A 14,529-nucleotide genomic window follows, 5' to 3' on the forward strand; every position below is an offset into this window, starting at 1 on the left:
AAACAAATATTACCACTATGGAGAGATTTGTTTGATGTTAATTCTTCGAGTCAGACTTCTAACTACAGACGAATATGGAAATGAAGGATGCACTAAATTTCTCAGACACAAGTTTAGGTTGATCGGTTTCTGTTTTTGTAGAAAGTATTATATGCACTTGTGTTTATTACTCTCTCTCACATAGTGTTAGCGTAATAAACTTGGTGTTCCTGCCATTACTGTGTAGATCTTTGGCTAACTCGGCATAGGTGGCTGGTCTATTCTGCGAGTGACTGACTCGTTCTCGAGATCCAGCACCACCACAAGAAGCTGGTTGGTGGAAGCATACATTTATAGCTGCATCACGAGCTTGAAATCGTTTATCCTGAATGATTTGACCGTTAATCGAAGGAAAACAAGAGCGTACGACATCTAGTTTGTTAATGATATCGAGAATATCCTCAACAAAGCTGTTATTAACGTTGGTGTCGGGAGTAGAACCTAACGTAGAGGGCTCCCGAGACACATTAGGAATCAGCTGCAAAAATCACCTCCAATTCGGCATGTGGAATAAGAGTGACAGACTTTGAGCAAGTAAAGACGCTCTGTTTTCTCGTGAGAGTTCGTCACTTGTCGCTTGTTTTTCTTATCGGGTGTCGAACGAGACTCTTCCTATTCACACGACTGAAATTTTTCAAGCACTTTTTCCTGGGAGACCTCCTGCAAACCCTTGTTAGTGGACAGTACTTTCGTCTTTCTTTTTCATTGTATCCTCGAATCGTTACCAAAATCATTACGAGGTTATTCGAGGACCGACTCTTCCAGGGAAGTTTTTTCTCATTAGTCTTTCTAATTACAAATTATTGTTTCAACACGACGAAAACATCTTAGCTGTCGGGCTTAGATAAGCAATTGACCGACGTGTGTACGATTTCGTTGTTTGTAGTTTACTTCTGACGTGACGTAACTTTCGTTTTATTTAAAGCAACCTATATCCCGTTTGATCCTCACGTACTTTGAACGTCGACACAAGTCATTTGAATTGTCGCCTAAGGAATTGAAACCCACCTCAATTCCTCGGTGCTGCGCTGGAACTAACCGGACTATTCGCTATTCAAATCTTTACGCGACATTTCTCACAAATCTGTTCACAATTAAATAAAAAGGAATAATTTAGATAAGAAATTCGAGCTGGCTTTGATTCAAATCAAAACTATTAAGTATTGTAAGATGAGCGTCTTTGATTATATCTTTTAATAAATCAATTATGTTTTATTAAAGCTTAAAGATGTTTCGTAGGATTTGCGTTGACACAAGTTTTTCCTTATCTAGTGGACTAGACAGCACTTTAGCCTACCAATGCATCGACCTTCTGCTAAAACTGGCAAGCGAGGGTAAAACCGTCATCTGCTCCATTCACCAACCGAATTCTACCATCTTCGATCTATTTCACAACGTAAGACTTCTTTTTTACCATTTGATTAAATTAATTCATATTTTTCGGCTATAAATAATTTTTCATCCTTTATCGCGACACGATCACAATGCCGGGCTGCAAGTTTTCGTCAGTGTTCTGGATGTTCTTAGTACTGTCTCGCCCCTGTACATCACACTATTCCCGTTAGCAGTAGAGTCGTGCCGGTCATCTATCTAACTTCTTTTCACGGCAAATATTTCGATTTCCGGTCCAAACCGCAAGTTTTTATACAGTTAATATAGTCAAATTGCAGCTCAATTATGTGAGAATCAAAATTTTATAGTTAATTTAGCGTAAGAAAATATATTATTTCTTACATATTGTTCACGAAAAGGGAAGTTTTTCGAGAAAAGGAAAATCGTCTTCCTTTCTCGTAGGATTTTATCGTTAATTCTGACCACTCTCTACGCGTCGTCGCTCATCCCGTTGTAACCGCGGATCAGTTTATGCCATTGGTCAGAGAACCCGATAAAAGGGTAGCTTTCCCACCATTCGAGTCGGTTGACGAGAAGTCGAACATGCCATAGAAGGCAATCGGCTGCCCTAAGCTCTTTTCCACGTATCTTGTCCTCTATCTCCCGAATCCTCCGAAGACAGTATACTGACCGACTTACATCGTAAGATAGTATCATTTATATTATACTCGTAAACTCTCTCTCTCGCGCCAGGATAGGATAGAAATTGTTACATTCTCATTCGAGATCAGAGGTATACGCTTGGCATAATAATATATCTAAGAATAGAGACGTATTTAGAATTCAGTTCGATTATACTAACTTATATTCGATTTGAAACAATGTATATACAGTAGTATATTTCTTTTATCTATTAAACGTTAATTGTTACGTTTACTTATCGATTCTATTTACTGGTATTTGCTATGTTTGGACCATTCACCGCTTCGAGTCGGACTTACCCACGACTACTCCCGCTCGACAGAACTAGCCCTCCGTAATATTTATTATTAGATCGTAACATTTCGCGTGTTAGGGCGCGATATCCTTCCGTAACTGGTGTCAGTCCCGACAGTCGAACGTATCGACAGATTCGGGCGACATTCTTATTTTATGCCACCCTTAGACGAGAGTGAGCGGCTCTTAACGTCCCGACGACTAGAAGGTAGTGTACGATACCTTCACCGTGATCTCACAATTATCAATATTAAATTGTGAGCGGCTTTCGAGACGTCGCCTTCATCGAAAGATAGAGGCTCTCACCGAATTACTGATCCGGCACACGGAAAGTTAGGAGAGAGGGATTACGGTCTTTCGCCTCGTCCTGTAGGAAAATGGGTTTGTTCCGAAATCGCTGTCTATTTTTCTCCTACAAATCTATTTTACTTTAGGCACGCCTGTCCGCGTGTTTTCGCTTTTTTGCATCGGGTTATTAAGTATAAAAAGAAATAAAATCTGAACCTGTTTTTTTGTAACCGTCTTCCACGTTGGCGCTGTAAATATCTGCAGGAAAACGACTGCAATATGAAAAAATACAGGAAATTTTAATTACAGCTTCTAATTTCAATTGCAGATTCATGTGCTATCGGAAGGAAAATGTATCTACTCGGGATCTAGAAAAATATTTACATCTTATTTGAGTTCTTGTGGCTTGGAATGCCCTCAATATCACAATCCTGCCGATTACGGTAAGTAGTCGTCGTAGTAATTTAATTTCCGAAAAAAAGAGCCCTAAAATCGTAAAAATTACAATAAATGTGTACGTATTTTTGTACAGCGCTGGACATAGCTAATAATGTGCTTCCGGGAAGAAACGTTTTGCTATCGAAACAAAACGATTATTGGAATACAGAATTTCAAACGTTAGGCGATTGCCAAAAGGTAAGGCTATTATTAAAAAATATATAGGAAATTTGTAATTTATTGAAAAATAGCTAACTGATTTGAATATTTTTATACTCGCAAATTTCTTTGAATGTCGAGTACAAAATATGTTATTATTATTATTGTTATACAGTAGTAGTGGATTATACTCGATTGATACCGGTGGCTGTGTACTACACCGGACCAGAGTCAAGGCAGAGCAACCGAAACAAGACAATAATTAAATAAGTGTGTCAGCGTGTGTATCTGTATTTGGGAATTTCCTATGTATTTAATATTGTTGTGTAACGTATGTGTTTATATTCTATTCAACTGAAATCTTCCTAGCCTTTTGTGTAGTGTGTGTGGTATGACACCTGTAGAGGAGAGAACGACAGGTACAATAAGCATCTTATCCATCCTCATTAGATGCCTTGTTTTCTGTGTACTTGCTGATTTTTTCAGTGCGTGTTTTGTACAGTACATCGCGAGTGTTTAGAATGGATATGTCTATAATGTATGTGATTTTATTGTCTAAATGGTGCTTAATGGTGCCTTTCGAGCCCACGATTGCTTAATGATGTCTATGCTTTTTATATGTTGTGTCGTGTCCATACGCCGAGTGTAAATTTAATGGTGTGTTATTTGAGTCCGATAGTCACTGCTTTATGTAGTTCTGATGTTTGAAGGTTGACTATTGTGATAATGCGCGAAACGTTCCCTATTGCTTCCGCACCGCTTGACCGAAGGGTCGTCTCCACTTCGTGGATGACTGACACAGAAATCGCGATGGATGTTATGTTTCGTTTCATAAATTTATGTATGACCTTAGGAACTACATTTTCATCATTATTTTTTTCTGTACTTGACTTCTGTTGTTATTCTTTGATATATATTGAATATATTGCTGTACTTTTCACTTATAAGAATTTTTATAAATATGTATTTATCTTCTAATACTTGATTGCTTCTTGTTCTTTTTGTGTTAAATGGGGAAAACGCACAAAATTGCTCTTGTTTACTTAAGTTTGAAATTACTTAGAAGATACTTATTCACACTGTTAAGTTACTCGACCTTAATAGTCTAAACGATAAACTCAGACGTAATTAACTAAATTTAAAATGTTAAAACATTAATCCATTATTCTTTTACAGATTTCTTGCATGCAATTGAAACGTACGACGTATCCCACCAGCTTTTTCAATCAGTTCCTGGTTTTGTTAAGAAGGATTTTTATTTCTACTTGTAATCCGGTAATATAACTTTTTCATTTTCATTTTTTTTAAAATACAACTTAAATAAATACTACGAAAAGTATATTTTGTCTTAATCTTAAATTGATATAAGTGTTTATTTAATTAACATACGTAAGAGAACGAATGTATTGATAGACGATTACAAAACTGATAAAAAGTACAGTATAAATCGGCCAGTGCGAACGGAGGCCGAATACCGGTAATTGGAATATTTCAGTGAAACGGCAAAAAATAAGGAGCCTCGGGAACTGATGGGGCCTACCAGACCTATAAGAGAATTATACGCTACTAATTAGCCGAGTCGAATGTAAAGTTCTACATTTTCTGTTGTTTACAAATTTATTCTAAGTATCACTTTACGGAAGTTTTAATTGAAAATGAGAAGCGAAAGTCCTAGACCAGTGATGGGCAAACTACGGCCCGCGGGCCAGATGCGGCCCCCTGAAATGTTCTATCCGGCCCGCGCGACATTATTTCTAATCTGACGAGTAAAAAAGAATACAGGCTGTGGTGGTTGATGCACCACTTAACTTGAGTGTTCGTTGATTACATAAAATAACCGAAGCTTTATATCTCACCATGAATGTTTATTTACAATCATGTACAAAATTTTGTTTTACACTTATTGAGTAAAAGCTCGATCGATTACAAGCATGCTTCGGTACAGAACATCCACTCGTGGTGTGTAGCGTTGCCGAAAGAGAGAAAAAGAAATATGGTGGACGGCCTGCACATGTTTTTATAGCGCCACCTGGATTTTCAGATGCAGCGCTAGGTTACAATTATATTGGTCTGCCTGAAGTTTTCTTCTTTTCCTTTGGCCCGCTCTTTAAAAAGTTTGCCCATCACTGTCCTAGACTAACGGCGAATCCATTTGAAGCCATGCCATTAATTTGTGTCTTGCGGAGCCTACAGGTGGCCGAGTAGATATAACCATTGAACGTGGTGAGTTTTCTGGGGTTTATTTACGTTTGGTTCAGGTTCCTCGGCAGATCGCCCACGTGTCGCGTTGCGGTAAACAAACCAACTCAGAATATCTTGTGGGTCCGCGGAACCATTCGGCAACGACCGAGCCAATTTTTCGATTGAGTGCAGAGATTAAAAATAAATCTCCTCAGCTCTCGGATAAGGCTATTTATATTTGTTATTTATGCAGCCCAAGTTCCTATTTTGTTGAATCCTGTTTAAGTAAGTTACTGAACTGATATTAAAAGCTGGAAACAGATTGGATTTTCAGTTGGGGGAAGCTGTTCGGTTATATTTAACATAGGTTTAATTTAAAATAAAGTAAAACTATAAAACTGTTGGCGTTGAATTATGACTTTTAGTGCGAGTCTTAATGCTGAGGAGAAGAAGCGAGTTTCTGCCTATATGGCTGTAAATTCATTAACTCCTTCGCTACATAACAGTTTTTAATATTAATGTAATTAAACATAAAAATTACTTAAAACTGAGAAAAACGAAAGAAATGCGTTAATTTTGAAGAGAAAGCTTCAAACTTTATTTTCCATTGTCTCGCCTTTCTGCGAAATTTGACACCGATGAGTCATTGTGTTTACAGTTGGATGACCTCGAGAACAGCTGGTGTTGGATTTCCCGGACATTCTCATAGACGTCTCGGGAGGAGAAGGGTTTAAAGTAGGGTGAATACTAGCTGGCCGTATATTTTTAAATATTTTTAAAAAATTACGTTTTTTATTGCGATTTCCGACCCCCGACTTAATTAAACGTATATATAATAAAATATATTAATTAAAAAATTAAAAAACTATTGGAGGTCGTTTTTGACATCAGAAAGTAGCTTTAAATAACTTTACCGAAGTAAAATCCGTGCACTACAACTTTAGAACAGTGAATAAAATTTGATTAAAAAAATCCCATAAAAAACAATTAAGTGCTAAATTATGCGTCATTAAAGGTTCATTAAAATCGCGATAAAATCTTTTCGCGCAGGAAAAAAATTTAAAAAAAAATTTGGAGACAAAAAACATCCGAAAAATAAATGTTTTTTTTTCAGGGGGTCCAAAAAAACCCTTTGTTTGTAACGCTATGGAACGTGCCCGAGTTAACTCGGGATAAGGGCTTAAGGCGGGGGTCGTTACCGAAAAGTTAGCACCGCGTTATAACAACATTTAATAATACAAAAATAAAATAAAAGCAGTTTACAAACGGACTATTCCAAACTTAAATCTATCTTAACTATCCTGTCCCTAGTATGAGAGATATGAGAGTTTACAAATCTAATATATTACCTCATTTATAATGTGATTGATAACAATTCTGCACTTTGGGTGGAAGTTCTTTCCCAAGAAGTACGGCACTAAGTTTACATTACGGAGGACAGGATGATGTGTGAGGATCCCTCTTTTATGCTCTTTTTCTCCTCCAATGGATGCTAAGAATTAAGTTCATCTGACAGAGTATCGCGATGAATCTTTTTGGTTGAGCACGGGAGATAAAGATCTCTCTCGGGAAACATTTGTTCCTTGTTCTCTTTGATTTTTAGCTTTGATAAAAATATCGAAATACTGTATTATATTTAGCTTTTAAATGATTTTCTGTTAATTTTTAAAATAATTTAACTTAAAATATTCAGAATCTCACAATAACACAAAAAGCATTTTTTATAAATTTAAGAAATGTGTAGAAACTGTTTCTGGTTTTTAGTTATTAATTTTTTATTCATTAGCTTTTTGCTTTAAGTTGTGTAAAATTGTCATTTCTATATTTCAAATAAAGGAATTTTTCTCGGGAAAGACAGCCATACTTGTTAGCGGCTTTATACGTAGATGCGCGCAAGAAAGCGTCCTCACCTACGTATTTTTTATACGAAAGTAGTCCGTGCGAAGGCGAAAGTTGCGCGCGAGTCTTGTCGGTCAATCGTTCTCTTATTTACACGTACCCGTCTACTTGCGGAAGTGACCGAGGCCGATTCTCCTTGCCCGACGAAAGAACTTTCACCGCTTTTAGAAATTGGAATAAAGATCATCCTCGCTCGCGGCCTGTCAAAAGTAAGAAAAATATCAACAAAAATATGAAAAACCAGGCTGACAGCGCCTTTATTCTTTCACTGAACAACGGCGCTTTGTTTACGGCTATTTCTATTTTTGCTATTAACTACTACTTATATTTCTGAACGGGGGAAAGCGCGCGAGTAAGAACGTATTGTATTTTTTCACATCACGTTCTTACGGATCACGATTCCACTCCCGTTTCTACACGCGCGCAGGAATTGCCCACTCAATCGTGCGTTTAAGAATGAACGGTAGGTGTAAAGGCCGCTACTGACTTAATTTTCGGCTTCATTATTTTTTAGCGCTAGTCGGCACATCCGTTAGGGCCGGACGAGTGTCCCAGTTTCCCGGCGCCGGGCCCTTAACAAGTTTAGTCTGTAAATAGGCGCAACGTCTATTCGGAAGCACCACTTCCTACAGAGGGCGCTCGGAGTTTCGGCGAAAAGTTGTTTACGTTTGTATTGGCTGTATTCGCTTTACTTTTTCCACTCGGAAACCGTATTACAATTCAATATCCGCTACCATTAATGATGCGCTAGAATATTATACAGTAGAAGAATTAGGCAAAATATATTAAAGCAGACACGAAACGTAATTAGAAAGAAATGCACCCATCGTCGAGTTTAATAATAGGTGACAACTTTAACGAATTCTACACCTAAAAATGTGTCTGTAAGCCTGTTTACATACTGCAACAACAGGAAATTTCTTCCATTTGGTTCCTTAAGTGTTCAGACGCTCGTTGATGTTATCACACACGCAGAAAAGAAGTAATCCATCTAAACATCCCAGATCTACAGAATTGTATTTTTCTTTCGATCAATTGAAATAGAAATATTTGTTAAAGAATTGATAACAGAATTGAATCTGTTCCATGAGTTGATTCTCGCTACTTTATATCTCCTACCCGTAGTAATTTCTGAACCAACAGGATCGAGCACCAAATGATTTGAATAAACAGATTTGCCAGCCCTATGCATTTCCACAATAACAATTCAGAATTCTGAAAGAACAGTAGTTGGGAACAGCGACTCTACCATTTCGTACTAACATTCGAACCACAAATTAACTCTACAAGCAGGGATACAAACTTAAAACTTAGTCCGTAATTTAATAATTTCTTCCATAATAATTCCTGTCAATCGCATCGAATGCTGATGCAAAATCTACAAAAAATGCGTGTACCTTACGCCGATTCCTCCTTAATGCCTTAGATATAATCGTAGGCAAAATGAAGATATTATCAACTGTCAGGAAAACCAGCCCGATTCTCTGACAGAGTAGCCTATCTCTCATATTCAACCATCTTATTAATCTATAATACAAAACTGTACAAAAAATGTTTGAAGTGCAACGCAACAAAGAAATACATCTGTAATTTCTAGGCACCAACTTTCAATTACCCTTATATGCTGGAACCAACAACGAACGAAGAGTTCGTTGTTGGTTCCAGCAATTATTCCAAATTTAAAGAAAAGTTTTACAGACAATTGAATGTGGTCGACTATAGCCCGAAAATTACTCGAACTAAGAACGATGAAAAAATAAATAATATAGATGGCACCCTCTTTTACAAGATTTTATAGGAGGTACTGTACTTAAATGATTGTTTTCTCCTTTACGATGATGATAATATATTTAAAAATATTGTGAATTACGTAAATAACATTGACGATGATTTGAAATTGGAGGTAAAGAAGGAGGAGAGGAAACTTTTATACTTAGTTTTAATAAGTAAGAATGTGTTGGGATCGTTGATGTTGGAAAAATACGTAAAACCGTGCGCGGTGCCAAAGGTGATAAATAATAAATCAGAAGTCCCTAAATGCGTACAAAAAGAGAAACACTGTACGTTTGAGGGATATATTCATAAAATTACTACAACTACAGATACTAAAAACAAGAGGAAAAACTAAAAGATAATTAAGATGTTTTTCCTAAATGGATACAAGAAACGTATACTAAATAAGTGGATGACAAGATTGAAACATAAAAGAAAAAAGAAACAGGATAGCAAAATTGGAGAACCTGACATTCGGAAAAATACTGTAACTTATATACAGAACAAATAAAGAAAATATTTTTTTCAATATAATATAGTATTGATCCAGGACCAAAAATAGAGTAGAACAACTATTATATAAAGCGAGCGCGCCAACAATGCAATAGGGTAAACCAAACGATTTATTTAAAAAGGCAAGCGTTATATGCAGATTTGATTGCGAATGTAAAGAGCCATCCACTTACATGGCATGGACAAATTCGAGTATTGCTAGATATTGCGTGATGAACGGATGTCAAATCAATCTTAATACATTAAGGATAGAAGAATCGGAGAGAATTACGATAAAGAGAAAGTTAGAGTACTTAGAAACAAAAATCTTTTATGATTGAAACTTTATACTGCACATAGTTTAAAGATTTAGATTTCATCAAATTAGAATTTCATATACAGCCAACAAATGCACAAATTCTTTGTTGCGAAGCACGTGGTCTCAAATTATACTATTTTTTGGTTAATATGTGGACCATCATGGCTGCACTTCTGGAACATAACCTAACCTATTAAATTACCAAATTATTGGTAATTTACTAGAGTAGGTTAGGTTAGGTTAAAACGTGCGTCCTCGGGCCCGCAAAAAATAAAAAATTTGCATTTCTAATCGCCAATTCTATCGAGATGCTTCGCGATGTCACGTGATTTAGTGATGTAGACGCCAAGTCACGTGACACGGTTTGTAAGCGTCTGCCTTCAATGCGCTACTTTGCCACGTAATCAGGGTTAAACAATGGTGGCTTCCACCATGCGTAGTCAGTAAGTAATCCAACCGATTTTCGTTTATAACTCTTATTATACGTTTTGCCCCCAAAATTTCTCTGTTTTGAACACATCTACTAGGGAAGTTTCTTAAAAAAGCAAAATTAGGAAAAAAACGCCCCCATGTATTAAATGTAAACTTTTACCGAAATAATTTACCATTCACCACGTTGTAATCACGATACGACACTGGAACACGAGCTGAATACATCGGTATATAAGGCACGAACGTACGATGTGTAGATCCCGACAAAAGACGATCAATTATAGATCAAAAACGACACAATGCACCACTGTCTACACTGGTTACTGTCCGATGAACTTTGTAATTTGTCGATAGAGAAAGCTTATCGACCGACTTGAATTGTTTCGACTTATGACAACCCACTTCGTGTCGTGATATAACGACGCCTATTTACTAGGCTACATTTTCGGTCACCATAACTTTAGTGAATACCAAATTTTGTGGTATTTCAATTTGAGACGAACATTCACTGTAAGTTGCGCTACGACACTTTTCTACATCCGTTAAATTTCTCATACACTTACTTTCCCGGTTATTGTGTAGACATAACGAGGGAAAATATTGAAATTGTGTTAAATTTGGTCCCTTAAGTTTTTTTTGCAAATATGCAGGTTTTGAGATCCCCTAAACCCGAAAAGTAAAAATAACGGCAAAAAATTCTGTGCATGTGTGTTGGCATCTATTTCGTGTAATATCTCAGAAGAGGATGAAGGTTAGGTTACAAAATTTGGCACAGTAGCTTATGTCTGAGGTGCATTGATGCTATTAATTTTGGCTGTGAAACCGCGGGGGATGGAGATACAGTGTAACGTCGCTTAACGAGCAAAGCAAATCGTAAAAATGACTCGCTTAACGAGCAAAGCAAATCGTAAAAATGACTCGCTTAACGAGCGACGTTTCTCGTAACGAGTGACGAAAAGAGGGGACGTCCCGGATTGTCCGCATGCTATATCAGTCTGTGTTTAGCACTCGTTCCGCTAGCATCTTGGTGTCGCTTACACATTTTTCCAAACTTGTGTTCAGACATATTACATATAAACGTCAATAGCCATAGCCCTTTATATAATGAACGTGCCGAACGTTATACCAAATTCATGGGCTATGTGAAGGCTATAATTAAATATTAGAAATTACTGTATTTCGATTATCTTTTGTTTTCTGCAAATCGAATTCGCATTCCAGGTTGTTTCGTTCCGCGCTAGAAGAAAAGATGAAGATGATTGACGCTCCTTAGCAACGTATATTGTATAACTAGCTGTTACCCGCGACTTGGCCAGCGTGGATTTTGCAAGCAAACACCATTTATATTTAGTGTTTCAACAATCATAGTAATTGTTATATCACACCTACCGCCGAGAATGACGAGAATTGCCGCGAATCAAACGAACTGTTTTCAATTTGATCAATTTTCTGGAACGTTTACAATCGTTCTATAATCGAACCGATACGCAATAACAAATTCGAATTTAAAACGGTTCGAACATTTGGTTAAAATATCGAAATAGATAAAAATATTTATAACAATGTCTAAAATGTTATCAATTTAATACACTTAAGTACTCGATGAAGACTAAACGTAGTTGAAAACAAAAAATCGCATTTGGAAAAGTACAGTAGAAGCCGTTCTTCGGGTTAAGCCTTAATTAATCCTCTCTCTCTCCTCCCGCAAGGGAAATTTCGAAAAGTCCCGTCTTAGTGTGGGTTTTCGTGACGTACCCTAACTGTTTACCAAATTTCACTTCTTTAGGTTCAGCGGTTTGCTCTGGGCGATGATGAATCAATCAGTCGGGACAAGTAATTTTATATTTTTAGATTTTCTTTGAATAAAATATTTGTGTATTTTTTCGGCATGGAACGGATTATCGTATTTTACATTAATTTATATGGGAAAAATTGTTTCGCTTTTCGAGTAACATTCTGGAACGAATTATGCTCGTTAAGCGAGGTTCCAACTGTACAGTCACGTGCCTTATCTGTCGTAATTCAGTAATAAAATGCAGAAGGGCATAGCCCGCGGATCCTTCGATTAAAATTACACTATTCCTATATTTAAAAGGAGCGGCAAATAACTATTTTGTTGCTTTTTACATTTTATTGAAATTTTTGTTATGAATCGTGTATATTGGGAACAAATGAACGAAGTACGAGGAGGTTGGACCAGTGTGTTTATCTTGATCCCTTTCCGTTTTGACTCGAATGAACTTTATATCTGTTTTCTAAGATTAGGAGATTTTCACATTTATTTCTTATGTTAATTATAAAAGTTTACTTAGTAATAACTTTTCATTATGTTAGCGAGAATTTGTATAGTTTGAAAGAGAATATGGCCATTCGGACTGTGTTCTGGCAGGACCGTGCCGTGCTATGATACAGAGAGGCGGCATAAGTAGTATTTAAAGGGCGGTATTTCCAAGTATTGCATCATACTGAGAAAATCTACCGCATGGGCCTGGTTTCTGGAATTATCGCTGGAATTATTTTAACCAAAATTCGGTACCGAAAAGTTTTAACTAAAGCGCGTATTTAATTCTTACTAAAATATTAAGTAAGTTTTCATAAAATTTTAATTGGACGTAATTTATTACAGGTAACAATATTATTATATCTGGTATCTGAAATTCTTCTCGCTTCGCTCATCGGTATGGTCTATCGTGGAAGCGGAAATAGTTCAGACAAGGCACCCGCCAATTTAGGTTTTCTAGCATTGACTATTATCATTGTTACGTTTGCTGCAATATTACCTACATTGCTAAACTGTAAGTGATGTTTCTGTTATTAATTAATGTGTAATTTAGTTATTAACACGAGGATGTGTAGATTAGTTAATTATTATATTCGTTTGTGAACGTTTGTTTTAACAATTACGTAGATATAGAGCCCCTAGATTACTATTAGCATAGTGCTAAAGTTTGTGTCTGTACTGCGAGGCCCACCACTTCCCCTCCAAAAATTGTTGTTATTGTATCTATCTATATATAGTGTGTGTATTTGTGAATTGTTATTTTTACATTATCTGAATAATTTTAGCTTTAATCACTTTATTTTAATGTTTTTGCTAATAATGTATCCGCTTTAATTAATCAGTTAGAAATTTTATTTTATTTTAAACTCTGTGTATTTTATATCTTTTTCTGCTCTGTCTGGTTGTGTAAAGAACAGTTAGCTATCAGACAGGATGCCCTTTGGAACCAGATCACGAAGTTACGCATGTAAACGTGACACCGAGATTCTTTATCTATCAACCAACGTTTTAAAGGAACTTCGCCTATTTTTCCGATTTTACGGACCCCCTTTCTAAATTTTCAGTAATATCGATTTAAAATAATTTAGAGAAACAAATTAGAAGAAAAGATTTATCAATTAATTAACATGAGAAGGAAAAGATGAGGGGGGATGCCCGTCGTTTCACCCTTTTTCGATGGTGTTATATGACCGATGATACGCTATCTATGTCGCATGGACGCACATCATTCTTCATTGACAAGAGAAGAGGAGGACAACTAGATGACTAATTATACATTTTACAAATTACTTCACTTTCCTCCAGAACAAGCATGATTGGTCAAAAGCAAAGAATAAAATAAAAATGTGACGAAAATTAACAGAGTGAGACAGGATTAAGAGACTGGCCGGACAGGGATTGACCGGACGAGAGACAACCGACCTAGTGAAGGACCAAGTGAAGGAGAAAGAAGAGAAAAAGGAAGAAAAGAACAGGGAGAGAAAGTGAAGAAAGAAGAGAAGACCTTATCCTGGTATGTTGTGAGTCGCTCAGTTTGGACCCCCCCCGTTAGGTACCCCCTTGTTTTATGGATAGAAATAGCCAAAATCGGATTTTATAACTTTGTTGAGAACTTTGTTTTTCGATAATAAGCTCTTATTATTTGTACTTGACTCCGCATTAATCCTCCTGATAAGCTTATTTCTGGACTTCGGAGTGACTCTTACCTCGCGCCTTTATTTGTTTTTTTGTCTAAATCGGCGGTGTGTCCGACAAAACACACCTGGGTGCAGGACCCTACCCCAAACTTACGTAATCAAATTTTTGACGGCCTGGACCCACGCAGTACTTGTGAAGGTTCCAGTTTCGAATGCGAGACAAATTTTTGAGTGGTTTAATTCGGATATTTGGGACAAGTATC

The 14,529-nt window shown here is 36.7% G+C and overlaps 1 protein-coding gene across 1 annotated transcript in view; it reads left to right on the forward strand.

The window, feature by feature from the left end:
• Positions 1-14,529, forward strand: part of LOC111629087 (ATP-binding cassette sub-family G member 4-like) — a 62,182-nt gene that overhangs the window by 27,143 nt on the left and 20,510 nt on the right. The window contains exons 5-9 of the mRNA XM_023372948.1: positions 1,312-1,435; positions 2,984-3,098; positions 3,188-3,291; positions 4,429-4,527; positions 12,975-13,143. Of these exons, the coding sequence (XP_023228716.1) occupies positions 1,312-1,435; positions 2,984-3,098; positions 3,188-3,291; positions 4,429-4,527; positions 12,975-13,143 (611 nt within the window). The remainder of the gene's footprint in view (positions 1-1,311; positions 1,436-2,983; positions 3,099-3,187; positions 3,292-4,428; positions 4,528-12,974; positions 13,144-14,529) is intronic.

Source organism: Centruroides sculpturatus, unplaced genomic scaffold (genome assembly GCF_000671375.1).
Source record: "Centruroides sculpturatus isolate CEXI.00-Female unplaced genomic scaffold, Cexi_2.0 scaffold411, whole genome shotgun sequence".
Lineage (NCBI taxonomy): Eukaryota > Metazoa > Arthropoda > Arachnida > Scorpiones > Buthidae > Centruroides > Centruroides sculpturatus.